Source organism: Natrix helvetica (assembly GCF_964273705.1).
Source record: "Natrix helvetica genome assembly, chromosome: 2".
Taxonomy (NCBI): Eukaryota; Metazoa; Chordata; class Lepidosauria; order Squamata; family Natricidae; genus Natrix; species Natrix helvetica.
In genome coordinates, this window is record NC_138552.1 from 76,331,981 (window position 1) to 76,359,527 (window position 27,547).

The 27,547-nt window shown below is 41.2% G+C and overlaps 1 protein-coding gene across 2 annotated transcripts in view; it reads left to right on the forward strand.

Annotated features, from left to right (window-relative positions):
- Positions 1 to 27,547, forward strand: part of JAK2 (Janus kinase 2) — an 86,608-nt gene that overhangs the window by 33,423 nt on the left and 25,638 nt on the right. For both annotated transcript variants that reach the window (XM_081941585.1, XM_081941586.1), the window contains exons 3-10: positions 11,173 to 11,296; positions 14,807 to 14,924; positions 15,151 to 15,296; positions 16,247 to 16,568; positions 17,112 to 17,231; positions 20,770 to 20,927; positions 23,306 to 23,417; positions 24,655 to 24,841. In XM_081941585.1, the coding sequence (XP_081797711.1) occupies positions 11,173 to 11,296; positions 14,807 to 14,924; positions 15,151 to 15,296; positions 16,247 to 16,568; positions 17,112 to 17,231; positions 20,770 to 20,927; positions 23,306 to 23,417; positions 24,655 to 24,841 (1,287 nt within the window). The remainder of the gene's footprint in view (positions 1 to 11,172; positions 11,297 to 14,806; positions 14,925 to 15,150; positions 15,297 to 16,246; positions 16,569 to 17,111; positions 17,232 to 20,769; positions 20,928 to 23,305; positions 23,418 to 24,654; positions 24,842 to 27,547) is intronic.

Genomic DNA, 27,547 nt, shown 5'->3' on the forward strand with positions numbered 1-27,547 from the left:
TCGTTAAGGTTAGGTTAATTGAAAAATAAATTAAACACGACCTTTAAATTCACAATTTATTGAACATCGTTTAATGATTTAAAATTATTAATGGGATGGATGGGCTTGTTGTTCGCTGCACAACTTCTCAAATCTTGGATCAGAAAAATAGCTTTTGAAAAGTAACTTAACCACCACACTACCCAGTGGTGGGCAACCTTTTTTTTCAACTGAGCCAAATCTCGCCAAAACCACGATTGAAATTTATTTGGAGAGCCGCTCTTGCTTAGCAACCAAAATTTTGGGCTCAATTGTGGTCATATGTTGTTTTTCTTTCTTTCTTTCATCTCTCTCTCCCACTTTCTTTCTTTTTTTCTTTTTCTTTCTCTCTCTCTCTCTGGCTCTTTGTCTCTCTCTCCCTCCCTCCCTCTCTGTCTCCCTCTGTCATTTTCTCTGGGTGTCTATCTGTCTCTCTCTCTCTCTGTATCTTTGTCTCTCTCTCCTCCTTCCCCCATCTCTGTCACTCTGTGTGTGTGTGTGTCTGTCTGTCTGTCTGTCTCTCACTCACTCTGTGTGTGTGTGTGTGTGTCTGTCTGTCTCTCCCTCTGTCTCTCTCCCCTCCCTTCCTCTCTCTCTGTCACTCTGTGTATGTGGGTGTGTCTGTCTCTCACTCATTCACTTAATCACTCACTCTGTGTGTGTCTCTCTGTCTATCTTTCTCTTTACAGCCCTCCCTCGTTTACAGCCCTCCCTCGGAACGCTTCGGAGGGAAGCTTCTGCAAAGGCGACTGGCAACAAGTCTCCCAGGCTTTAATTTGCCGAGCTGTGCGCACGCGCCTGTTTTCCATGGCGTGGAGCAGCGGCGAGATTCTGCGCGGCGAGCGATGATTCCAGGGGCCATCCGGGAAGATGAGGAACGCGAGGGGGACCCTGTTCCCCCCACTGATGCCCCCCGAAATCATCGCTCGCCGCCCAGAATCTCGCCGCTGCTCCACACCGTGGAAAACAGGCGCGCGCGTACAGCTCGGCAAATTTCAGCCTGGGAGACTTGTCATGCCCGGGCTTTTGCAGAAGCTTCCCTCCAAAGCCCGAGAGGAGGGAGGGAAGCGGGCGCCCGGCGCAGGTATTTCGCGGCACCCTTATGACGATAGCGCGGCTCCCCAGGGAGCCGCGGCGCACACTTTGGGAATCACTGTTATATACTATATAATGCAATGGTGTATAGTCCCTATTATGGTAGGCTGTTTTCAGGCATATGACTGAGTAGTGTGATTGAATATGCCTCCTTTGACCCTGCCTCCTATTGGCATGTAATATCGATTTCTCTCAGGAGAAATTGACTTCACACCGGAAGAATATCCTTGTTTTTGTCTTGCAGTGTGAGTTTTCCTTGCGCAAGAAGAGCAATAGAGGTATGACAGTAGGCCTGATTTCCATGTACAAGAGTTAAAGTTTTGAAAAGATAGGGGGTACAGGCAAGCCCAGTCCCCAATATCCCTGCACAGTGTATTTCACATATTTACTGAGAGGTTCTACAAGTGGTTTCTAAGTATGTTTAACTTCATACATTTACAGTCCCAACTTATCCAGGTTTCTTATTGTAGATAACTTTTTGTGACCACCTTCCTGATGATTAAGTAGAGAGCTAGGGGACATAATTTGTATGTACGTACATACATTCCACATTTTAAATGGTAAAATATGCAGGGAGATGCCTATAAATGCAAGTCAAGTTGTATTTGGAAATTTCACTTGTTTGTTTTAAAGGAGGGGCCCTGATTTAAACATTTTGGCAGCAGGTAACTGACTAAAATAAAAAAAAAATTAACAAGATAGCATTGTTTGCATTGTAAAAACAAGATTTGCTAACTTTGGCAGTTGCTACAGAAAGCAGTAAGTGAAAGTATTTGGCTATGATCAGTGTGATGGCAAGAATGCTAAAGGTCATAGACGTATCTTAATCCTCTGTCTGACTTGGTTTTCATCCCAGATACATAATCATAGTGCCAGAATGCTTTTCTGAGTCTGAATTGATACTTCGTTTCCATATTAAAATTTCTGCAGAGTCATGGAGGGGAGTAGGAAAAGGGATGGTGGAGCCTGAGGGCAGAGTGAAAAGAGGGATCTGCTCAGAATCCCTATGTAGCCATAAGAGAACTAACTACAACCTTCCTTGAGTGCCATTGACCCTTATCTAAGTCTATACAGGTGCTAACCATTAGTTAAGAAGATTCCTGTGCATGGGCGTTTAGCAATAAATCAGTTTAATTGAGCCTTCATGCATGGACCTATTCTTTTTGCTCCTGACGCGGGGCAGGTTGCATAGCTACAGAATCTATCCAGTGACCAATATTAAAAAAATTCCAGGATTAGTTAAAATTCAGTATTTGTAATTTTCTTTTTCTTAGTAGTAAGCATTCTGTTCTTTTTCACTCAAGTAGGGTAAATTTCCTCAATATGAAATAATTACCGAATAAGCAAATAAGAACAAGGTGCTTTTAAAAAAAAATTGCTCTCAGTTACCTTGGAATTGGTCTTTATATCATCACCTTATAGATCAGCTTTCACAGGGTTATGATAGATTTTATTTAAAAAGAATTGAATGCAAAATGAAAATAAACAATGACATGCTAAGAATTATTTAATATCTATGCATTCATTCATTAGTATTCACTAATACAATATATTAAATAATTTATAAGGCCACCCAGCTCTAGGCAACATACATTAAAAACAGTAGTATAATACAATACAAATGACCCCTCCCCCCCAACAAAAAAAATCTGGAAGGAAACAACCATTAAAAGACAATCAGCCATGTGGGACACTGGAGACACAGCCAGATTTCAGAGCTGTTTTGACCATGGTCTAGGGGAGAGGGGCAGTGTAGTTCAAGGAGAGGATGATGTATCAGAAGACAGAAGTTTTGGCAGAGAAAGTATGTTTCCTAGGTCCCATCAGATTGATGGGACCTGGAGCATGCCTTCTCTTGCCCATTGTATAGTCCATGCAAAAGCCATGGAGAACAGCTGGTCCTTTAGATAACCAGGCCTTATGCCACAAAGGGCTTATTGGTCATAATTAGTACTTGAATTATACCCTTCCTTTGACTGGTAACCATTGCAGCTCATGGAGCGTAGCTATTGCAATGACCTGATGAGTTATACCCAAAATTGCCCATGCTATTGCATTCTATAGTTTCCAAGAGGTTTTCAGGGACAACTCCAAATAGGCTGCATTGCAGTAATTTATATGAAGAATCTTTGGTGCTCTCTGAGCTTGATTGTTTTCTTGCAGATGTTTTATTACCCAAACTAATTAATATCATCGGACTAGTACTGATGATGTTACCTTGTTTGGATAATGAAACATTCCCAAGAAAGCAGCCAAGTTCAGAGAGTACCAAGGACTCCTTATTTCAACTCTGAGCTACAAATATTCTCCTTTGTTATATTAGTTTATATGTTAGGTGATCAAAGTTTGAGTGTCTGAAAGGCCTCACATTCAAGGGAAGGGTACAACTGCTGCTCAAGATGGATTTCTGCAAAAGTCTTCTTAGCCATAGTTTCCACTTACTTCTTGGGCTGAAACAATGAGCATGAATCCCAAAGAAACTAAAGGTGTCACATTATTGACCCTAGAAAGATTCAGTTACCCATAGCTACCCAATCTTGCCAGGGTTGAGTTTAAGCCAATTCTTCCCCATCTAATCTCCACAGCCTAAAGACACTCGGGCAAGATTTGGACAGCATTACTTGGGTATTGAGATATATAACTGGGTATCATCTGCATATTGAAGAAGTGAAGATCAGAAAAGAAACCCTTAAGTCATTTTGTTCTTAAATTGTGTTGTGATAGTTTTACTTAGTGTTTGTAATTTACTACAGTATTCTGGAAACTTCTAGCTTCAAATTAATCATCTGTATCAAAATTAACGATCTATCGCAAAATGTGCACCTAAATGTTTTAAATGGATTATAACTCAATTATCTTGTTAGCACTTTTTATAATATAGAACAGTGGCCTCCAACTTTTTGGGCACCAGGGCATGGTTCCATGGGGAGAGGTTTTTCCGTAGACCAGAGGTGATGTGCTGCCTACATCTCGCAGAGGGGGCTTTGCATGTTTGTGTGGCTTGGTTCCTGGCATGCTGTGGACCAATGCCAATCCACAGGTTTGGGATTGGAGACCTCTGAGATAGAATACATTGAATTTCTCCCATTTTATATTATTATAAAGCAGAATGCAAGAATTGAGAAGCTAACAGGAGCTAACTTTTTCTTCCTGTTAAAAACAAAAAAGACTTGTTGCACTGTTAGATTGCATCACTGATAAACCAGTATTCTAGAAGTACAAGCCATTAGTCTGAGTTGAAAATGCATTGTTTAGACCATTGTGGTCTAATGATGTCTAATGTGGTCTAATGCTATCAAAATAGTCCAAAACTCAAAGGCTTCACATACCTCTCAGAAGAAACTATCTGTAATTGAATTATATTAATAGTATGTTTAAATGTTATCTTCTTGGTAATAACTGCTATCCCCCGTATTTGATTCCATAAACATTGCTAATAAAAGTTCAGTTGTTTAAACATATCCTGAGAAAGTTTAAGAATACAAATTCCAAGGAAACTCAAAATATCCTGCTTAAATCTTTGTATATAACAATGCCAATTGATGTGAAAATGCACTAATTGGTTTGAAAATACTATAAAGTTCAGATAGCAGAGTCCTGCAGCTTTTCACATTCATTTCCTTACCTCATGTGCCTTTTCAGACTTTATATTTTGATATGGTGCTGACTAGTTTTTGACATTATTTGTCCAGGAAATACCATTTCATTTCATGTCTTTCTTTTAATATCCATTATATGATTTTTTTTTAAAAATAATCTGTATTGCCAAACACTTCTTGCCCAACATGGTGATTCCTACATTCCTACTTGAAGCTCCACTAGCATTCACTTCTTAATAGATAAGGAGCAATAATTACATTTATGTTAAAATTGTGACCCTAGGGGCTGATGTATAATGATTAAACAAAACATTTGGTGAACAATAACACACTAACAACCTATGTCTAGAAAAGCAATTAGAATGCAAAATTCCTGCTCAAGTGAAAAGCCCAACATATGTAACCAAATTGTTCAGTCTCTTTGAGTTCAGTACCTGGATGTTTAAATCATCATTAAAGATGATAAATTATTGCATCGTTTTAATTATTATAATATATAAATTCAAAATTATAAATATGGACCTGGTCTCTGCTGACTCATAACTGAGTAGAAGTTTGCTTCTAGAACAGCAGAAATTTAGCTTGAAGTGGAGAAAGCAGCTAAGAGAGAAGAATAAAGGCACTTTAAAAGCACTGATGAGTAAGAAGTAGAGAGGTGTTCTCTGTTAAAGTTTTGAAATAATTGTAGAGATCAAAATGTGATATGCACACCTGGAAACGTAAGACTAAACTGCATAAACATGCACAGGACAGAGCTCATGACTGATCCTTATCATTAGTTGTGTGTGAGAGGTAAGAAATTTATGCTTCTTTTTGTTTTGAACCTAATATATGTAATGCACTGCATGCCTGCGTTAGGGTGTAGTGCACTACATCTTTATATCAGTAATTCCTTAGTCCCACAATATGTCAGTGCTTAACAAAGGGAATCTTGAATTGCCCTTGGAAACCAACTGATACAGCCATGTAGCAGTAGTGACACATGGGCATACCGTTTTCAAGGTAAGTATTCTTGCAGCGGCATTAGTCATGTTGGGGGGGAGGAAGAGGGGCTCTTCTTTCAGCACAGGTGGAGAAGGAAGTGCACTGACTGCTCCCCTAGTTAACTTGTTCTTTTGTTAGAAATCCAGAGGCTGTCAGGAGGGTGAGAAGATGAAGATGCTTGTCTTGAATAGGGGTTCACAGCTGTGAGGGTGACAACGTAGAAAACCAAAAGTCAACCCAACACATCCAAGTCAAGTGTCTTGTGTACCCTTAAGGTTGAAGATTCATGCTTACATCAGTAGAGAGAGAAATACTGAATATATATATATATTCATGGCAGCAGTATGTAGTCTGCGTTCCCCGCAAGCAGCAAAGCACTTATTCTCAAACAAAACAAAGTACATGCAGCTGTATTGTGGGTGTACAAAACTCTCAGAACACACATATTTTGACTTTTGTTCAAAACACTAAGGAAATAGCTGTTTTGAAGTCAGCATATTTCAAGCTCAGAACATTTAGCACTAAATCTGTAGAGATTCTCATTCGTCCAGGTCATGGTTGTCCCAAAGGTAGCAACTGGACTTTCTTGGGTTTTTTTTCTTTTGAAGACGTTATGCTATACAATTTGGGGTGAACACTCTTTGAATGGTGTGGGAGTAGGAATGGATTTCCAGAGGAAAAATTGCAGACTACAGGAACCAATAGAACTACTCAGGTGACCCTGAGGACACAGATAAACCTCCAACTGCTTCAATGACCCTCTGAAAGGATGCAAATGACCAGCTTTCTGCAAGGAATGTACATCCTTCCATTACCCACTATACTGTCAGAGCTGAAGAAGCTTCTTGGATGAGAAGCGAAACATCTTCAAAAGAAGAAGAAAGTCCCAATGCCTCCTGAAAAAGCATATTGGGAAGACCATTTAGCACACTTTTACCAGCTCCACAATAAATGTAATGACTAAGTCCTCTCCATTATTCCATCTTAAGTTAAAGCTGTAAGACAAGATGGTAAACTACCCTAGAGAAATAATGAAACACCAAAAGAGCAGAACAGTGAAAAAATATGTAATTAGGAGCATATTACCTGCTTCCGTACTTCTGATAATCTTAGCATAATTTGTTGCTACTTAGACTCCTTTGCAAGGAATGAAAAGGTTCATTACTTTTCATGAATTAATTATATCTATAATCTATTAAACCGGTTAGAACTGGTTTCCAAAGCAGCTTGCAATTAAAATATACAAAAAGATACATATCTCCATCATAAAATATATAGTTATGTTTTTAATCCTAGGAGTAGCTGACTTCATCTTGATTCAAGGGCCTTCACATAGAACAGATAGAAGGATCTGCAGCTGAATTCAAGGGCCTCCTCAGATAATTTTATTATGTTAGCATTAAACCTAGCTTTGTAGGTGGAGGTAGAATAAAAGATGCTATCTGAATTTTCAAATTTGAGGTAGCAGATTGACGTCTTCATCTGTCTACAGGATTGATATTTCAAATCACCTTTTCTCAATTCATAAAGACAAGATCAGTCTAATTCATTGTTTGTGTTTTTCACAATAATAGGCTTTTGATGGGAAAATTCTGCAGGTGCAAAAAAACCAAGCAGAAAAAATTCAAATATGATTTTAAATACATATATTTTTTCTAAAATGGATTTTTAATTTCCAAGGTATTGATAGGTCATTGATAATAATTTGAGCAATTGGGTTTAAAGGAATAAAGCCATTCAAACAATGTACTCTCTATGTAAGGAAAAATGTTGGCAGGAATTTGAGAATTTGGAAAAAAAAGTTTTGCTATCCAATTACAAGTATTAAAATTTCAAAATTCAAGGAGGAAGCTGATTTTTGTAATTCTCTTGTTCACACTGAACTGTCCCATAGTGATACAAGGATTCTCCAGCTTTCTGGGACAGATTGGCATGGCATGGTGTCTGTATGTATGCATGTGTGCACATCAGTGGTGGGTTGCAGGCGGTACGCCCCGGTACAGGTGTACAGGAGCCTGCCCGGAGCGTCAGGTACCGTTCGGGTACAGTGCTCCAGAGGGCCCACCCGTCTGCCTGAGCTCCTTACCTGCCCTTTAAAGCCTTCCGCGCTTCTGCACATAGCGCGTACAGCACCTGTGCAATACTCTGCCGAGCAGCTGGAGCATCGCTGTGGCTCGTGGAGGCGTCGCTGGCAGGTATGATGCACGCGGCACTGTGCGCGTGTGCCATGTGTGTTCATGTGGAGGATGCCGAGCCCCGTTGCAACCGTGCCGGTTGCAACGGGATCCAGAATCCACCACTGGTGCACATGCATGTGTGCGTGCATGTACACATGTGCATGCATGTGCATGTGTTGACTATAAAATTCCTGGAAATCAACTCTCATTCTGATCAGATGAGTATCTACTGGCCAAAGAGCCTTTTCTTTGCAGAGAGACACCATTAACAGTTTCTGTTTAGTTTATCTTCTCTATTTTTAGCATGTGAATATATATCCAACTTTGAAATCAAAGCCAGTAGTTAAGGAAGGTTATACAGTGACTGCTGTTAAAGGGACATCCAGTCCTATTCCTTTTTGTATAATGTTTGTTTATACCTCTTGTGTTTCTATTTAAAAATTGCTGAAAAGAATTACTGAGATATAATGCGGTCTGTCTAGATATTTTCTTTTCTTTTTTTTAAATACCAAGTTCTGTGCAATAAAGACTTTACAGATGGGGCTCAACTGCCACTCATTCAGCAATTGTTCAAACTTATGACTGGTCTTCATATTTACATTGATCACAGCATCGCCACAGTTATGTGCTCATCATTTGCAACCTTCTTTAATGGCTTCCTATTACCAAATCAATGAGGAAACAAGTGGAAGGTTACAAATGGGAGTCAGTTGGGCCTGCTGATTGCATACTTGGCTCCTCGCTATGCATCAGCGGCCCTGCCAGAGCTCCTCGAGGTGATTGCGGAGGTGGCGGTTGAGACCCCCAGACTATTAGTTATGGGGGACTTCAACCTGCCATCGACGGGTGAATCATCCGAGGTAGCTCAGGAGTTCATGGCTTCCATGACAGCCCTGGACCTGACCCAAATAATTCAGGGCCCCACACACGAGGGAGGCCACACGCTGGACCTTGTTTTTATCTCTGGTCGGTGGAAGAGTGATCTGGAAATAGGGGATTTGGTTATTACTCCCCTGTCATGGTCAGATCACTCGCTTCTCCGTCTCGACTTCCCTTCCGCTACCCCCCATTGCGGGGAGGCGGAACCAGAAGATCTTAGATGGTTCCGCCCCAGGCAACTGATGGAACCTGATAGGTTCCAGACGGAGCTTGGGCCACTGCCTGTAACCCTGACCCGCGCCCGGATGGAGGACCTGGTGGTCGCATGGAATAGTGCGGCGGCCGGGGCCTTGGACCAGGTTGCGCCCTTGCGGCCTCTCCGGTGGCAGCGAACCACCCTGGTCCCTTGGTTTACCGAGGAGCTGAGGGTGATGAAGCGCCACAAGAGACGCCTAGAGAGCAGATGGAGATCCTCTCGCGCCGAATCTGACCGAACACAGGTAAGAGCCCATTTACGGACCTACCTTGCGGCACTAAGGGTGGCTAAACGTCGATACTATGCCACTCTTATTGCGTCCGCAGAAAACCGCCCTGCCGCCCTGTTTCGGGTGACCCGCTCCCTCCTTTCACAGAGGCCGCGGGAAGCCCCTTTGCAGGGTAGGGCAGAGGAATTTGGGGAATATCTGCAGGATAAAATCACTCAGATCCGGAGCGAGTGGGTTTCCTTGAGTGATCTCGGAGAGACACCGGAGGAGAGTCTTGAGGTACCATGCTGGGAGGAGTTTGACTCTGTTGCCGCCGAGGATATGGACAGGTTGCGTGGGCGACTGCGGGCCACCACATGTTTATTGGACCCGTGTCCCTCCTGGCTTGTACTGGCAGCCTGGGAGGTTACACGAGACTGGCTCCTGGGACTAGTGAACGCCTCGCTGAGGGAGGGGTTCCTACCAACCGTCTTGAAAGAGGCGGTGGTGAGGCCCCTACTTAAGAGGCCTTCTCTGGACCCAGTAGAGTTAGCCAATTATCGTCCTGTCTCCAACCTTCCCTTTTTAGCAAAGGTTGTTGAGAGTGTGGTGGCGCAACAGTTCCCTCGACACCTGGAGGAAATTGTTTATCTAGACCCGCGCCAGTCCGGTTTCCGGCCCGGGCACAGCACTGAGATGGCTTTGGTCGCGTTGGTGGATGATCTCTGGAGGGCGAAAGATGGGGGTTGCTCCTCCATCCTAGTCCTATTAGATCTCTCAGCAGCTTTCGATACCATCGACCATGGTATCTTATTGTGTCGGCTGGAGAGGATGGGGTGGGGGGCACCATGTTGCGGTGGTTCTCCTCCTTCCTCTCCGGTCGGACGCAATGTGTGTTGATGGGGGAGCAGAGGTCGACCCTGAGGCCGCTCACGTGTGGGGTGCTGCAGGGGTCGGTCCTCTCACCTCTCCTGTTCAACACATACATGAAACCGCTGGGTGAGATCATTCGAGGTTTCGGGGTTGAGTGCCATCTGTATGCAGATGACACTCAGTTATATATCTCTACCCCGAACCACCCCAACGAAGCCGTCGAGGTGATGTCCCGGTGTCTGGAAGCCGTCTGGGTCTGGATGGGGGACAACAGACTCAAGCTCAACCCTTCCAAGACGGAGTGGCTGTGGCTACCGGCACCCCGCTTTAGCCAGTTTGTTCCATCACTGGCCATCGGGGGGGAACAACTACCCCCGGTGGATAGGGCACGCAATTTGGGCGTCCTCCTAGACTCCCGGCTGTCGCTGGATGATCATGTCACGGCCGTGGCTGGGAGGGCGTTCCACCAGGTGCACCTGGTGCGCCAATTGCGTCCGCTAGACAATGCGGGCGGGCGGTGCCCAGGAGTAGGGCCTTCTCTGTGATGGGCCCAACCCTCTGGAACGAACTCCCCCTTGATATTAGAACTACTGTTGATCTCCGCTCCTTCCGTAAGAAACTCAAGACCCACCTGTTCCGACTAGCCGGCCTGGCCTAATTGTAATCACAAGTACAATCTATTACTGACCTTCCTGGATGGCTTTTTTAGTATTGTAAATTCTGGGGTTTTAAATTGGTTTTAGATCGTTATTAACTAGAAATGAGTTCGGGCATTATACAGACCGTATGTTTATGTTGGTTGTCTAATGTTTTGTTGTTCCTGCTTTGTTGTTTTATATGTACTGTCTGTACACTGACCCGAGTCCCTGCGGGGAGAGGGGGGCGGTATATAAATTTAATAAAACTCAAACTCAAACTCAAACAAATGGTGATCATGTGGCATCCTCACTTAACAACCCACAGTCATTTGCTTAATGATGACAACTGGAAGTGCCAAAGTTTCTGTCGCTACGTGGAACAGTCATTGCTTAGCTATGGAAATTCCCAATTAAATGAGGTCTGTCTTTCTCTTTTGCCTTATAGGGATCCTGCCTGTGTACCACAACATGTTTGCACTAATGAATGAAGTTGACCGATGTTGGTATCCTCCAAATTACACCTTCCAAATAGATGGATCAGCTACTGTCACTGTACTCTACCGAATAAGGTACTGCTAATTGTGGTTTAATTGGAAGTAAATGGAGTGAAATTGCAGTGTTTTGTTCCTGAAAACAAAGCTAATATTTCTGGAGAAGGTTTGAGTCAGAATTTGATTTTACTTATGTATCATCTTAAAGGACTTTTTTCAGTCATATGTAAAGAACGAACTTTAATTAGAGAATCACAGATGTCAGTTAATGGTTTCTTTAATCTGAGTTTCTAATATGTGGGCTTAAATAAGAATTAACAGGAATGCTGAATTATCATCAGTTTATCAAATACTTAAGAGCTGAGGGCTTGGCTGCACAAGAAAACAACAGCCAATTGCTAGCTATCAACACACCAATCAACCTATAGGAAGGCACCATATAAACACGACTCACAGAACAGCCCAAAACATGTATTTCAGTAGAGAGAAATTATGAAGATGGGCTCTAGCACAAGTCCGAAAGCTCGGAAGAATAAATCTCTGGTCCTGGTGATTGACCCAAATTCGATCTCATAAATAAATTTCATATAATGAGCAATAATATTTTTTTAGCCCTTTACTGACAATCTTGAACAACAGAATCACTCAGAGATTTTACGGCAGCATGGCTGATAAAGATTCTGTAAAAACCTGGGAACTTAATTTCATCCACCCTGAAATAGTTTAAGAGTGTCAGGATCAGTGCCCAATGCAAGCCTTTTCCTTAGTTGAAGGAAAAGCACGGATGTCAAACTTGCCACATCACGTTGCTGTCGTATTGCGATGTTTTTGCAGAGCTGGGTTGTGCACGGCTTGCGTGTGATGCATCTAGCCCACAGGCCGCCAGTTTGACACTCCTGAAATAGAGGATTTGCTGTGGTAGCACAGTGGTTAGAATGCAGTACTGCAGGCTAACTCACTGCTCACTCCAGGAGTTCAATTCTGAGTAGCTCTATCTTAGAATAACTTAGAATAACATTATTGTCACTTTAAATGTACACCAATCGGCATACATTAAAATGAAATTTCATTGCATGCAGCTCTCAAAGGGTCTCCACCTCTAATATGCACTACATAAGCATGACAAGATAAATAAATAAATACATACATACAAAATCATGCGTGTACCCACATATATTATATGACACGGAGAAACAACACAGTCTAGTTCGGAAATATACATGTACATGGTGATAGAAACAAATCTTGCAAGTTTACCACATGGATGGCATAGGGAACAAAGCTATTACAGAATCTGCAAGTCCTGCTAGAAATACTTCAAAACTTCCTCCCAGAGGGGAGCAACAGAAACAGACCATGAAATGGGTGTGTGGCATCTCTAACAGTGCTTTGAGCTCTAAGCACATAGTGCTTATAAGCAGTATCCTGAATAACAGGAAGCCAGCTTCTTATAATCTTCTCAGCTGTCCTTATCACTCTCTGAATGGACTTTGAGGCACTGCTGCCACCAAACTAAACAGTGATACAGTTTATTAAAATGCTCTCAATTGTGCTGCTGTAAAAGTGGCCAGGATAGAAGGAGAAAGATGTGCTCTCTTCATCCGATGCAGGAAATGTAGACACTGGTTTGCATGCTTCATTAAGGATGATGTGTGGAGAGACCAGTTCAGATTGTTAGTTATCTGCACCCCCAGATACTTAATATTGTTGACCACCTCTACAGCTGCATCCTTGATACTGAGTGGAGTATGACCATGCAAGCTGTTTCTAAAATCTACAATCTCCTTTGTTTTATTAACATTTAGAACCAGGTTACTTTTATTTCACCAATTCAACAGAACCTTCACCTTCATTTCTGTCCCAAATAAGACCCATCACTTCCATGTCATCTGCATACTTCACAATATGATTTATAGCAGATTTGGCATAGCAGTCATGGGTCATCAAGGTGAATAGTAGCGGACTCAAGACACAGCCCTATGGGGAACCTGTACTCAAGGAGATGGAGATTTTTCTTCCACCTCGCACAAACTGAGGTTATCAATAAGAAAATCCAGGATCCAATTACATAAGGGAGTATTAAAACCTAATAGCTCCAGTTTGTTCACCAAATGCTGAGGAATAATTGTGTTGAATGCCAAACTTAAATCAATAAACAGAATTCACACATGAGTATTCTCCAGGTGTGACCAGCTAAGATGAAGCATAAGAAAGTGCATCATCTATAGAGCGGTACTTCCAATAGGCAAACTGTAATGAGTGAAATGTAGGAGAGGAAAAAAATAACGTATCATGTCTATAACAGTGTTTCTTTAAAAAAAAAAATCCCTCAGCATCCCTTTTAGTTTTTTAAAATTATATTTACTGTAAATTTGCTGTACCACTTTTCGTGATTATTTAATAGGATTTTGATATTGTACTATTTTTCAACATAGACTGCAAAATAATTCTGATTTTGATATCCAGGAGTCCTAGGACCACATTTTAAGAAACTTAGCCTAGAACATTGAATCATGCCACAATGTAATCCAGGCTGTGATAGAAGAAGGATGACATACAGAACGTGAAGAGGCACTTGTTCATTGTCAAAAACGGCAGTTCTTTTAGTATGTTAGAATTTCCATCATTATACTATAGAACGAGCCTCTGAGCAAGCAAAGTGCAGATTGAAGAGTCACACTGCAGATATATTTACTCATTTGTACCCCACCTTTATTATTATTCAGACCTGAAAAATAATTTTGAGGTAATGCAAGTAGTTGCCTCAAACCAGAAGAGTAGTTAATGGACATTCCCACATCATAGTGCCCACATGATGATTGGTCTTTGGTCTCATGCATAAGTGAAATTATTCCGTTCCTTATCAAATAGCTGATATGGAAGCAATCTACTTTTTCTTCACAGCTTTATAATGTAACCCAATAGCAGGAGGAAATTTTATTCTCCAATCCTACAGACTCTAGAATTAAATTGATGTACATCAGCAGTTGTACCATGCTTAATAACTTTCTCTAGAGAACTGCTGGTACTTCTGCCTTCTCTTCTCAAAAGCTATATGCAGTGACCATAGGTCTGTTTCAAAAGTCTGATCTTCAGAGTTGACTACATTTAGCATTATAATTTATATTATAGTTGGTTGCATAGTCTCTCCCTCCCTCCCTCCCTCCCTCCATATATATATATAGATTTCTTTCCTTTAATTATCAGTCCTTATCTTAGTGGCTTGATTGACAGTTATTTGTCAGTTGACAAAGTTACTAGCTAAATGCCAATTTAAGCAAAAATAGTTATTTCAAATTGAAAAGTAATTTGATATATATCAGTATTAAATTACTGCTTGGTTTAGTAAAAAAAATGTTAAAATTGTGGTGTGAATATTGTTCTCGTGAGTTTTGAGGAGCACCCACATTTATGAAGTTTACTTTAAAAAATTTAGAGGTAACAATTTAAAAAAAAATAAAACCATTTTGATTGACTGACAGAATAACATACATACTCAAAACCCAAATTTTATCTCATTTAGAGTTTAGTAACTGTATTCTGCAAAAAAGTAAAAACTTTAATATGTGACAAACTGTTTCCATACAGATTTTATTTCCCACACTGGTATTGTAGCAGCAATATACGAGCATATCGGTATGGCGTTTCTCGAAGTGCAGAGAGTCCGGTCCTTGATGATATTGTCATGTCTTACCTATTTGCTCAGGTAAAAATTGTTAACTTATTAGATCGGTCTGTAGCTATTTACTCCTAGATTGATTGTGCTTATATTGCTTCTCTAAAAACACTTGAAATGTTCTAGCCTTCAGTATAGCAAGATTGGGAGTAGCATCAAAATACTGCTGAATCTTATGAAAGATTTTTCAAGTTACAGTAAAAATAACCCACAATGAAACATTGATCCTGAGTTCTCACTCTTGTTTTTGATTCAGTGGCGAGAAGATTTTGTCCACGGGTGGGTAAAAATGGCTGTGACTCATGAAACACAGGAAGAATGTCTTGGAATGGCTGTCCTGGATATGATGAGAATGGCCAAAGAAAAGGACCAAACTCCATTAGCCATTTACAATTCTGTAAGGTAATTATTTTTTGAAACGGCACATGAATCGCCTACACATCATATGTAAAAGTATATTCTCATTCTCATATATGTTATCTAGATAGATCGGTGCAATTCATATCTAAGTATTGGTATTAGGTGGCAAAGGTTAATGCCTCTGCTATAGATGAGAATAAAGTTAAAGGAGTGAGGACAAAGAGTTGTATCAAGGGGAATTTTTTCTCCTTTCTGTCATGATCTTCTACTTTTTTAAACAAAAAATACGCATATCCATTAGGTTTAGAACAATAACTGCTTCAGAACCCATTAACTGTTTGTCACAACTGGTAGTTGAGGTTTTCAGATCTGTTGGCAGAAGCCCCAAACTGTAATTGTGCAAACAGAAATGACAATTCTTTCTTCCTTTTGTGCGTGCGCGCACACACACACACACCACCCATCCCAGCATTGCATAGTCATCTGTCTTAGAGAGTCCTCAAAAAAATGCAGAAGGAAGGATGGGTGGGAGCTCTATTTTGTTCACACATTGAAAATTAAAATCAACACACACTGCTGTGCTTTTCCCCAAAGCTTTCAGTATGTACAACTCTGAAAGATATGACTGACCTACAGTATGTCATCAGTTTCATCTCCACAGTTCTAAAATCACATATTGTCCATTATGCTACATTGGATTGCAGAAAACAGATATTGACAGATTTGAAGGAGCTAGTGTGCTTCTTTTATTGGAAGGCAATATGCAAATGCAAGCGTCGAAAATTGTTTTTTATCTATATTTTAATACAGTATATTTCTTTTCCCCCCTCCCCGCTTTCTTAAGTACTTAGTTTTGTTGGCTGTAGATAGAATATTTAGTGAAACAATTGCTCAATTGTAAACTCCTTCATTTTTTTCTGTAGAAAAATAACTGTTTTTGAATTGCTCTTAGTGATGTTTGATTGCTCATTTAGTAGTTCTTATATTCACAGCTACAAAATGTTTTTGCCAAAATGCATCAGAGAAAAAATCCAAGATTATCATATTTTAACACGAAAAAGAATAAGGTACAGGTTCCGGAAATTTATTCAGCAATTCAGCCAGTGCAAAGCAACTGGTAGAAATCTGAAACTGAAGTATCTCATTAATTTGGAAATCCTCCAGTCTGCCTTTTACTCAGAAGTGTTTAAAGTGAAGGATCCTGGAAGAGAACCTTCAAATACAGAATCTTTTGCAACCATTATTATAAGTGGAAATGGCGGGATACAATGCTCCAGAGGAAAACAAAACGCCAGTGAGATGCTTGCAGATGAGGTAATATTCGATCATGTTCTTTCATGCTTACTTCAGGAGAAACCTATTAAGATGTACCTGAATGACAGAATGACTTTGCTTTGTCATGAGAATGCATAGTAACTAATTAGAAACAATGCTGTACAGTGATTAAAAATTACGCAGTAGCTAAGTAGATAATTTCCCAGAAGATAATGTGCAGAATGGAAGATTGAAAGCTTTATAAATCTTAGTCGGCATCTGCTTTTCCCCCACAATCTCAGTGATGGAGAAGCTTGGTTAATCTTGTGGAGATCGAGCTATATGTTGCTTCTTAATCTTCATATAGGCCTATGCGCACTATAGGCCTACCCACATTAATGCATATGTAATTCTTCTTAATTTGTGCTGAAAACCAGCAGAATTGTATACTTGGACTACTTAAGATTACCGGTATTGTTACTGGAGAGAAAACTGGTTTAGCAATAGAAATTATTGTAAAACAGAAAATGGCATTTTCAACTTTTCACTGAGAGCATTTTAATAAACTGTATCACTGTTTAGTTTGGTCTGGTTTTTTTGCAGGGCGTACAAACCTACTGTGATTTTCCTGATATTATAGATGTCAGTATTAAGCAAGCAAATCAAGAAGGTTCTGGAGAAAGTAGAATTGTAACCATTCACAAGCAGGACAGCAAGAATCTGGTACTGTAACTAACTTTGGTGACTTTGTGTTATGAGTATTAATTGATCAAATAGATTAGATAATATGCTTTGCATTTTAGCATTACTTTGGTATCTAATGCAGCCATAGAAGGCAATCGTAGAAATGATTTTTTAAAATGATAGTGCGCAATTTTTCGCTCCACCTAAGTTGGATAACTCTTTTGATAAATGAAATGTTTTCTAGGCCTGCGTAAAATTGTTTGCTGATACCCTTGCAATTGTAGGACTTGAATTATGTTTTGTTCTGAAAGTTGGTTTTGACATAATAATCAACGTGTACTCTAGATATTAATTACATGTACAGAACACATATTTTTGTCTATAGATAACTGTTCTGACCCCCTCCTCTTGTATACCAAGACACTCCGACACAAAGTCTCTTCAAAGATGTTTATTGACATACAGGTTCCACCTTGGCAGCAATCCAGCCTGCCAAGGTCAAGATAGCACTCTGGGCAGCAATCCAGCTACAGCGACACCCCTTGGCAGCAATCCAGCTACCAAGCTCCAGATAATCACTTTAGCAGCCAAGGTCCAGGGAACAGATTGACAGTAATCCAGGTAAAACCTTTAGCAGCAATCCAGCCTGCCAAAGTACGACACAGATCTGAGCTTCTCCAACTCCAATGATCAGTTGATTCCTGCAAAGGGTGTGTCCACAAGCAGTCCCTTTATAGTCTGGAGAGGAGTCTAATGATCAGCAGCTGAGAGCCATTATCTCCTATAATTGCTCAATTGCTCCTTACGCCGGGTAGCACGTCAGTAACGAGCATCTAATAGCTCACTGCTGGTGTCTGACTCACTGTCCTGTGACTCCTCCCCACTGCTCCAAGGCATGACATCAGGAGCCCCCTTCCTTTGGCTTTCACCACTGCTCCATGCCTCAGGCGCCCCCTGGTGGCCAACCAGCCTCTCTGCGCCCTGCTCAGCGTTGGAACCCTGTCCAGGGTCCCCCACCTCCTCTTGAGCCGACTCAGAGGACACCTCGCTGTCGGAGTCTGGTGGCAACTCCAATGGCTCCTGCTGGGCCACAACAGATAACTATGGGGAATGACTCATATACTAAAACTTCTTGTATATGTATGAGATCTAATACACACTGATGTGGATTTTAAAATCCTGAACTGCCTGGGCCTAAATCAGGGCCCACAACTATTTTCCACACCTATTATATAGCATGTGTCCTCTGGAGTGATAGATCAAGCACTGTATTTCAAAAAAAGAGGAAGGCGCGAAATCAAAATAAAACTTGATTTCAAGCATATTTAAACAAGTATAGTTAATTTGAATAGTTCCTTGCTATTGAATAATGTCTTATTAGAATCATAAACATCTAATTCAACCTCCTGCTTGGTGAAAGAAGCATGCATTTCCTGTGACCTGGTGATTTAAAGTCAGTCAAAGTAAAAAACCATGTTTGCAGAGTTTATATCCCAACAGATTTATCTTAATCAGGATAATTAAATTTCCCCATCATTACTACTTTGTGGCTCTTTGAAAGGTATACCTTTCAATTTGCTTTTGAAAAGCATAATCTCTATTTTCTTCTTGACTGGCTAGCCCAGTGTTTCTCAAACTTGGCGACTTTAAGTCCTGTGGACTTCAACTCCCAGAATCCCCCAGCCAGCTATGCTGGGAGTTGAAGTCCACAGGACTTAAAGTCGCCAAGTTTGAGAAACACTGGGCTAGACTGTAATAGATGCCAACGATACTTAAAATTAAAATTTCAACTAATTTTATAGCAGCTCAAAGGACACATTCTGTGGTTTTAGATCTGACTCAAGGTATGTATGTACATTCAGTTCGTGTATTCTTGGTAGTGATCATCAGTTTGAACTCTGTGACTTGCTTAAAATCTCTACCACTTAAGAAAGGTAAATACTCCGAAAATATCAGAGGGCCTCAAGTGAGGTTCAAGCAACTGGCAACAGGGAAGAGCATCTTACTATCCCAGTTCATTGAACTCCAGTTTCTGAAATACGCTACAGTACAATATAATTAGCTCACAATAGATGAGACTTGGCCATTTCAAAGAATTCTTGCAACGCTGTTTCACAACTTCCTTACAATTGAAGTTGTGATGGGCATTGATTGGCTGCAAACACATGATCCAAATGCTCACTGCAACTAACTTTTCCCCCATCTCAGAAATGTCTAGAAGCACCACTTGTAAGCTTTCCTCTTTTAACACTTCTCCCTCTCCTTCTTGAATCCTGTTCCTTGCAAGAAGAAAAAAAGAGCATGCAGAGCTTGCTAAGGTTTTCAGGGAGGACGAAAGAACTTCATTGCTTCCTCCTTGCGTGTATGGCCTTACCATTAACTTGAAACCTGTGGTGAAATCAATGGCTGAAAGGAAGGAAGGTCCACTGGGGAGAGTTAAGAGAAATTAACAATCTGGACTTTATAGCTGGGAGGAAGCATATGAACGCAAACTCTTAGGTTTTTATCTGGTTTTCTCACAGGAAAACAGTTAGTTTGTCAAGATTCTTGTGTACAGTGAAGTCAACAATAAAGGCAATAAAGGAACCTCTTGACCCAAATCCTGGAGCCACTTTGATTGTTTGCACCTGATAAAGGCAGAAATTCAAATCCCAGCTAAGATGCAATATACTATGATTACTCAAAAATTTGTTAATTGCCTCTTTGCATAGTATGTAGATGTTGTTTATGTCTATGTGTCTATTGATGGCTAATTTGTCAGAGTGGCAGTCTTCTAGAAATTTCATAGCATTTTTGGACTTGGCTTGGTTTTGGACTTGGCTTGGGAAATGCTCAGTTTCCCAACTGAAACTATGGTTAAGTCTGTCCATATGTTGTGAAATTAGAGTTTTCATCATATCTTCTGACTTCTAGTTGCTGTTCATTGATACATTCTGCCAGTCTTCTGCCTGTTTGTCTTATGTAGTGGCTGTTGCAGTCATTACACTGTATGTTGCAGATGATTTCTGGGTTTTTTTTTCTGGGGCTGCTGGGTTTCCTGGTTTACTTAGGATGTTTCGAAGGGCTTTAGTTGGCTTTTATGCTATGCTAATTCCAGGTAGTTGTAGTAGTCTGTTGGTTTTTTTCTGAGCTGTTCTTGATGTATGGCAGTGTTGTGCTTTTTAGGGCTTGTGTTGGTTGTTGTGCTGTATTGGGTTTGAATGGTCAAACACTTTTTGATAAAGTTGTGTGGATATCCATTTTGTTTGAAATGTTATATAGATGCTCTTTTCTTTTTTCTGTTGTTCAAGGATGCTGCAGTGAGCTACAACCCTGAGTTACAAATATTACCCTTAATTGGTGCTCTTTTAAATCTACATTACATTTATGGTGCATTGTTTCCCACAGTATTCAGGAATGAGCAGCACTCAAATAAAGTGAATAAATACATTAAATAGCATTATTCAAAAACATAATGTTAAGATAGAAAACCTACGCTTATTCATCTCAGCACATAACATTGACCATGCTTTTTTTGTCATTTGCATTTTATTACTTCACATTCTCAACCATATTTTTTTCTCCTTGACTTTTACAGGAAGCTGAATTTCATTCATTAAAAGAAGCTCTTTCTTTTGTATCATTAATCGATGGATATTATAGATTAACAGCGGATGCTCATCATTACCTTTGTAAAGAGGTGGCACCTCCTTCAGTTCTTGAAAATATCCAGAGCAATTGTCATGGGCCAATTTCGTAAGCAATACTTTGTTCTAACATTTATCTTGGGACTGGATAACCTTTTGAACTAGAGGCACATCAGATACTAGTCTAGGCATTTGGGAACACAGTAATCACTGTTTACATTAGCCTCACTTGTACACACAACTCAGGGGTAGGTTCCTGCCAGTTCTAACCTCTTCTATAGAAGAGGTTCCACAAATCTACAGTGCCGTTTAGAACCGGTTCCACAGCTCCCTCCCCCCGCCCGTCCACACATCATCAAGATGAAGAGCGAGAGGAGGAATTCTGGGACTTGAAGTCCACAAGTCTTAAAGCTGTCAAGTTTGAACACCCCTGGGGTTTTTTTTCTAAAGGGTTAGGGGTGCAAGGGTCTGGTAACTTAACTGCTTTAAGACTTGCGTGTTTCAAATGCCAGAGTTTCTGAGCCAACATTTTGGTTGCTAAGCAAGAGTGTTGTTAAGTGAATTTCACCACATTTTACAAATTGGCCACGCCCACCCAGTCACACGGCTGGCAAGCCACTCCCACCCAGTCACATGGCCGGCAAGCCACTCCACAAAGCAGGCCACACCTACAGAAGAGGTTCTAAAAAAATTTGAAACCCACCACTGACACAACTTACCTCCATGGTTATAGATGCAACTTGGATGCATCTATATTATATTATAGATGCAACCATATTGAGGAAGAAACTTCTTTCTACCCAAGAAAGCAGACTAAAATAGCTTTGTTCTTGTTCTTGTTGTTACTGCTAGCAGTAGAGGAAGTTCAAAAGCAAAAGACAGTTTCCTGCAGCTGCCAATCAGCAAATGTCTGGGACGAGTGTAGTTAGCAGGGAGTCATGTAGATGGGAATTGGAATACTAGGGATCCTGAGTGCTGCAGATAAGAAGGAAGGGAGATAGATGTTCATTTGTATCAACTAACTAACCCTTGTTTGTGCCTATGAACAAAGTATTAGTAACAGTTATTTGGATCCATTTTAACTTGTTTGAATTGATACATATCTCCATCCAGACTCAGATTTTATAAGTTTTTATCTTTGAACACCCACAGTAGTTATTTGAATGATTGTTGTGGAATATGGAAAATTGCTAACAAAATAAATTACTCTTGGTACAGACTACATCTTATTGTTCCTTTCATAAAGACGAGGAAAAGAATATATCAGAGTAGATATGTATGTGATTCTGTATAACATGTCCCGGTTCTGAGCAATTTAATATAGTAGCATATTACAGTTAAGGTAATGATGAATTATAAAATCAAGTGAGTATTGCATAGGAAAAAGTTCACCATAACAATGTTACTCAGTGAAAGTCAGATATTAGTCTCCATCTTTAGGAAGTCGCATTCTCTTGATGGAAGACAGAATTTCTTTTTTGTCTAACTGTAGGAGGAATAATTCTCTGATTTGTGTCCTAATTTATAGCCTGACAAATTTCTTCAAACATCTTCTGAAGCTCCATTTTATTTTAAAATATGTTTAATTATTTTAGTATCTGTTGCGTCCATCCCATTTTGCCCTATTCAATTAAAGATAGCCCTCAAAGGACAACCATTTGTTCAGCAATGGTTCAAGGTTGTGTCACGGTCCCCAAAACAATTGCCACTGTAGCACCCCCACAATAACGTGATCAGAATTTGGGCAGTTGGCAGCCTGCCCGTACTTAAAACCGTAGGGGTGCTTAATTCCCTTGAACTGCCTACTCTACCTCCCATCCCTGCCGTTTTAGCCAGCCTGTTGGTCTTGCCACTCTGTACTTGCTGGCCCTGTCACCCTTACTGTATTGTGCTTGCCATCCTGGTCGTGCTGCATTCACTGGCCCTGCCGACTGTGCAGCCTACAGCTTCACCACCTCCTTCTTCCTGCAACTGCTTCTGAGACACTCCTGGTCTGGCCATTTTTGAGGCAGCTGATAGCTATGCTAAACCATCTTCCCAAGGCTGTACCTGCCCTTTGTCCAGTTCATTTGTAAACTTCTTGAGATGTTTTGGAGCTTCACATGGGTCCAGCAAGGCCAGGGGAACACAGCTGGATTGGTGTTGTTAAGCAATGAGTTAATGTGACATTACACTACAACCACATTGCTTAGTGGTGGATATTCCGGTCCCAATTGCCATTGTAGCTAATTGTAAATTTTATTTGGTGGCATTCTGCTGGTAAAAGAACAGATCAAGGAAATGGAAAATGATTTTAGCAATTTTTTATTTACTAAAATAAAAGTAATGTGGAAAGAGTAGTCTTAGATCAATTAAGAGAAAAGAGGAATTGCCATTTCACTGACAGATCCTTTTTGTGAAAAATTGCTATATCCCAATATGTTCTGTAATTCAGAAGTGTTGGCTTTTTTAAATACTTTGTTTTTCTTCCTCTTTTTTTTTAAACAGCATGGACTTTGCAATCAGCAAACTAAAAAAAGCTGGAAATCAGACTGGCTATTATGTTCTTCGTTGCAGTCCAAAAGAGTTTAATAAGTACTTTCTTACTTTTGCTGTGCAGGTTAGTATTAAGGAACCAGATTTCTAACTGCTTTGCTTATGCTTAAGACAAGATTTTAGTTTCTTTTATTTTGTGTGTGTGTGTGTGTGTCTACACACACTCACATATATGCATATACACACACACACACGTGTGCTAACATCAGTACTTATGGTTTGAGAATAGCATATGTAGTTATGAAAATTGGCAGCAAATTGGACCAATATTTTATTATTTTTTCCCATTCACTCTCACTGTTAATTCAAGCACCAAATAATATTTAAATTTTCAGAGTTTGGTTGTGATTTATATCCATTTGTGAATTTGCCAATAGAACAGTAGTTTAGAAAGAGATACAGGAAGTCTCAGGAACTTCTTAGAGGAACTTCTGAAATGGTTTATAAAGATTATTAGCCTCAAAAGACAGAGCACAATATTTATTATTCAAGAATAACCTATCAAGAAGTGATAGGCTTCTTCATTTGTTAAAAAAGTATATTATTCATAAGTATCTGCAATTTACTTTAAAAGTTATAAAGGTTGAAGGACCTGCTGCTGGTGTTTTCATATATTTAGCCTCTTAAATTGCCAATTTTTGTATATTGCTATTGTAATATTTCTAAGCAGAGTGCAAAGCAATTAAAATGATTCAGGTTCAGAGCTTGCTTTATAAAAATCAAAACGTTTGCTATACAAACTTTTTTTTAAATATGCTAAAGCAACTCTTAGCAGTACGGTTCAGTTCCTTTGTATTAAACAAGGCTGAATGTTGAGCTGTGTCAATCCTTTGTTCCAGCAAGCTTTGTTGTAGATTAAAAGAAAATTAGGCTTGCATTAGATGGCATTTATAGAGCAAGTAAAATCGACCAGATTTTACACTTTGCATCTATAAATATTAATGTCATGGTAGCTGGATATTCAGAGTAAAAATAAAACATAATTTTGTTCCCCCCACTAACATATTCCATTGTTTGTAATGGAGTTTGTATGATGAGTGAAAGTTAAAAAAGCTGCAAAGGGACTGGTAATGAACTAGCATGAGTCATGTCCTACCCAGCCATTCCTTTGCCATAAAATCTTTTCTTTTCTATTCTCTTTATTTTTTTATTTCACTTACCCATCCAATATGGCTGCAAGATATATTCCTAGTCCTGATTGCCAAAGTAGAATTATGCATGACATTCGATTAAATTTACAAAGTTACAAATAAAAGCGTTGAATTGAAGTATCATTTTAAAACTTTCTTTAAATTTTGCAGCAAGACAGCATAATTGATTATAAACATTGCTTGATAACAAAAAACGAAAATGGAGAATATAATCTCACTGGAACTAGAAAATGTTTTACCAACCTTGTGGATTTGTTGAATTGTTACCGTACAGAAACTGTCCGATCGGATAGTATGATTTTCCAGTTTACCAGATGCTGTCCTCCAAAGCCAAAAGGTAAGCAATTTGAATATTGTTTGTTGAGGATGATAGTATTGTGTGGCTAACTGAACTAGAGAAATAGCTGTCATTTGAGAAAAATACAGCGACCTACATTAAACAATAAAAGAGCAGACGTTTTCACAACACGGTTCTCATATATTCCGAATACAACAAGACCAGCATCTATAAATATTAACATCATGAAAAATCTACGAAAACATAGATAGAAAACATATATATAAATGTAATGTTTGTTTGTTCAAAATCTCAAATCTCCAAAAGTTCTTCACCGATTGCTTTGAAATTTTGACACAACGTTGCATTTGAATACGCGCATGTTTTTATATATGTATATTATATAGATGTCACACCTGTGACAGGTAAAAGCATGCTTTTCTCCCCTCTCCTCCCGCCGGACCTTTGCTGTCTGAGGCGGGGTGGCGCCTGCGCCATCACTCAGCCGCTTCCCCCGCCCTTAAGCCAGCCTCCCCCCACCCAGCCCAGCGGAGCTCCAGAGGAGGCAATGGCAGAGCATCTCCTCAGCCCGGCCGGCCGCATGCGCTCTCCACCATCCTCTCACAGCGAGCCAGCTATGGGGGCGGTGGTGTCAGCCTGAGGCGCAGTGGTGCTGGGGTGCCCACTGGGTGCCCCGTGAGGCGGCAGCTGCAGCGGCGGCTGCATCTCTGGATGGGGCCGCAGCTGGTGGGGGCTGCCTCGCGTCCTTCCTCCTCCTGCTCCTCAGGGGACGCCAGCAGCCTCCTCTCACCGCCACCGCTGAGGGAAGCTGGGTCGGGGCGGCGGCCACCTTCTCCTCTTCTCCTCTTCAGCCCTGCTGGGCCAGCACCTGAGGGAGGTGTCGTCATCATCGGTGGTGGCGTCAGGCCTTCCACCAGCCCCAATGCAGCAGCCACAGCAGCCTGACTCAGCGGCGGAGGTGCAGGAGAGGAAAAAGACGGCGCAGCCTGCGATGCTGACCGGGCTGGCTGGCAGCAGCAGTAGCACCAGCACCAGCTTGTAGGACTTCCCGCCCGACCTGCTGGCCCAGCCAACGCCGCCTCCCCCAACCTCTGATGCCATGTCCATCTCGGTCTCCTCCTGCCCTCCTGGGGCATCTTCGCCGCAGAGCCTGGTGCTCCTCTCGCAGGGAGGAGGAGGCATCGGGTGTCCGGCAGGCGCCCAGTTGAAGAAGAAGAGCGGCTTCCAGATCACCAGCGTGACCCCAGAGCAGATCTCGGCCAGCCTCAGCTCCAACAACAGCATCGCTGAAGACTCGGAGAGCTACGATGACCTGGACAAGTCGCACACGAAGGACTTCTCCTTCTCCAAGATCCTGGATGTCTCGCTCTCCGGGGCCACCGACTTGGGGAAGCCCGAGCGCAGCTCCTCTGAGGAGACGCTCAACAACTTCCAATTGGCCGACAGCCCCGACACCGTCTCCCCCAACCAGCCTCGCCCGGCCCAGCAGCCCCAAGGCCTGACCAACAGCAGCACCCACCCACCGCCCCACTATGCCCATGGGAGACACCCCCAGCCTCCCTCCCACGCTGGAGTCTGGAGGGGCCCCATCCGGCCCGTTGTTCCGGAGGCTTGGAGGGCGCCAGGCTAGGGCCTGCAGGAGCATCCTCCGTGGCGGCTCTTGCAGTGGTCACCGTGGCTCACTTCCATGCCTCTGCCGGGGGACCCGTGGCCGGTGCAGCGAGTGGCAGGGCCCGCCAGTTGGGCAAGACCCTCACGAACCTTGCCGCTGCTGGTAATGGCATGGCCCTGCCCGGAGGGAACCACGCTGGGAATGTTTGTTTCTTCGCATGCTTTTGGTAAATGTGCCCGGTCCAACGTCTTTCCAGCAATTGAAAATTGTTTCTCACATGGACAATTATATGTTGCATGTTCTAGAGTCGGCAAACCAGACAATCTCTATATCTGCACAGACAATGGAACAACAAAAAATATTGTATACCCACAAGCATTGTGAAATTAAACATATTAGAAACGTGCGCTTTCTCTTTTCTTTCTTTTCCATTGAACCAGACTGGGCCACAGCAACGCGTGGCCGGGTACAGCTAGTATGTATATGTGTATGTATGTGTGTATGTGTGTGTATGTATATGTGTATATGTATATATGTATATGTGTGTATACACACACACACACACACACACACTCATACATACACATACGTATTCATAAGCACACTCTCCAAAATAGATAGATAGATAGATAGATGATAGATAGATAGATAGATAGATAGATAGATAGATAGATAGATGATAGATAGATGATAGATAGATAGATGCAGACAGACAGACAGAAAGAAAGACAGACAGACAGACAGAAAGAAAGAGAAAGATAAAAAAAGAAAGGGAGAGAGAGACATGCCCACAATAGAATTAATAGACAAGATTAGATAGATGAGATGAGATGAGATAAGATAAGATTGGGATAAAGAGGAAAGGAAGGGTGAGGAGCAGTTGCTGTCTTCCTCCTTCACTGCAGAAAATATTTTGCCATGCAGAAGGATGCTACTTTTAATACAATACAAAATACTGAAGCTCCATTTTGCAACCCCCACTCTCCACTGACTGATATAATTAGATCCTTTGGCGTTTGGGAGTCCAGATTAAGTTCCACGTTCCTGCAATAAAAGTTATATGTGCCACTCAGCGTCCAGAATGCATGGCACAAGTGATATTTGTGTACACATATTTGTGTATTTGTGATACA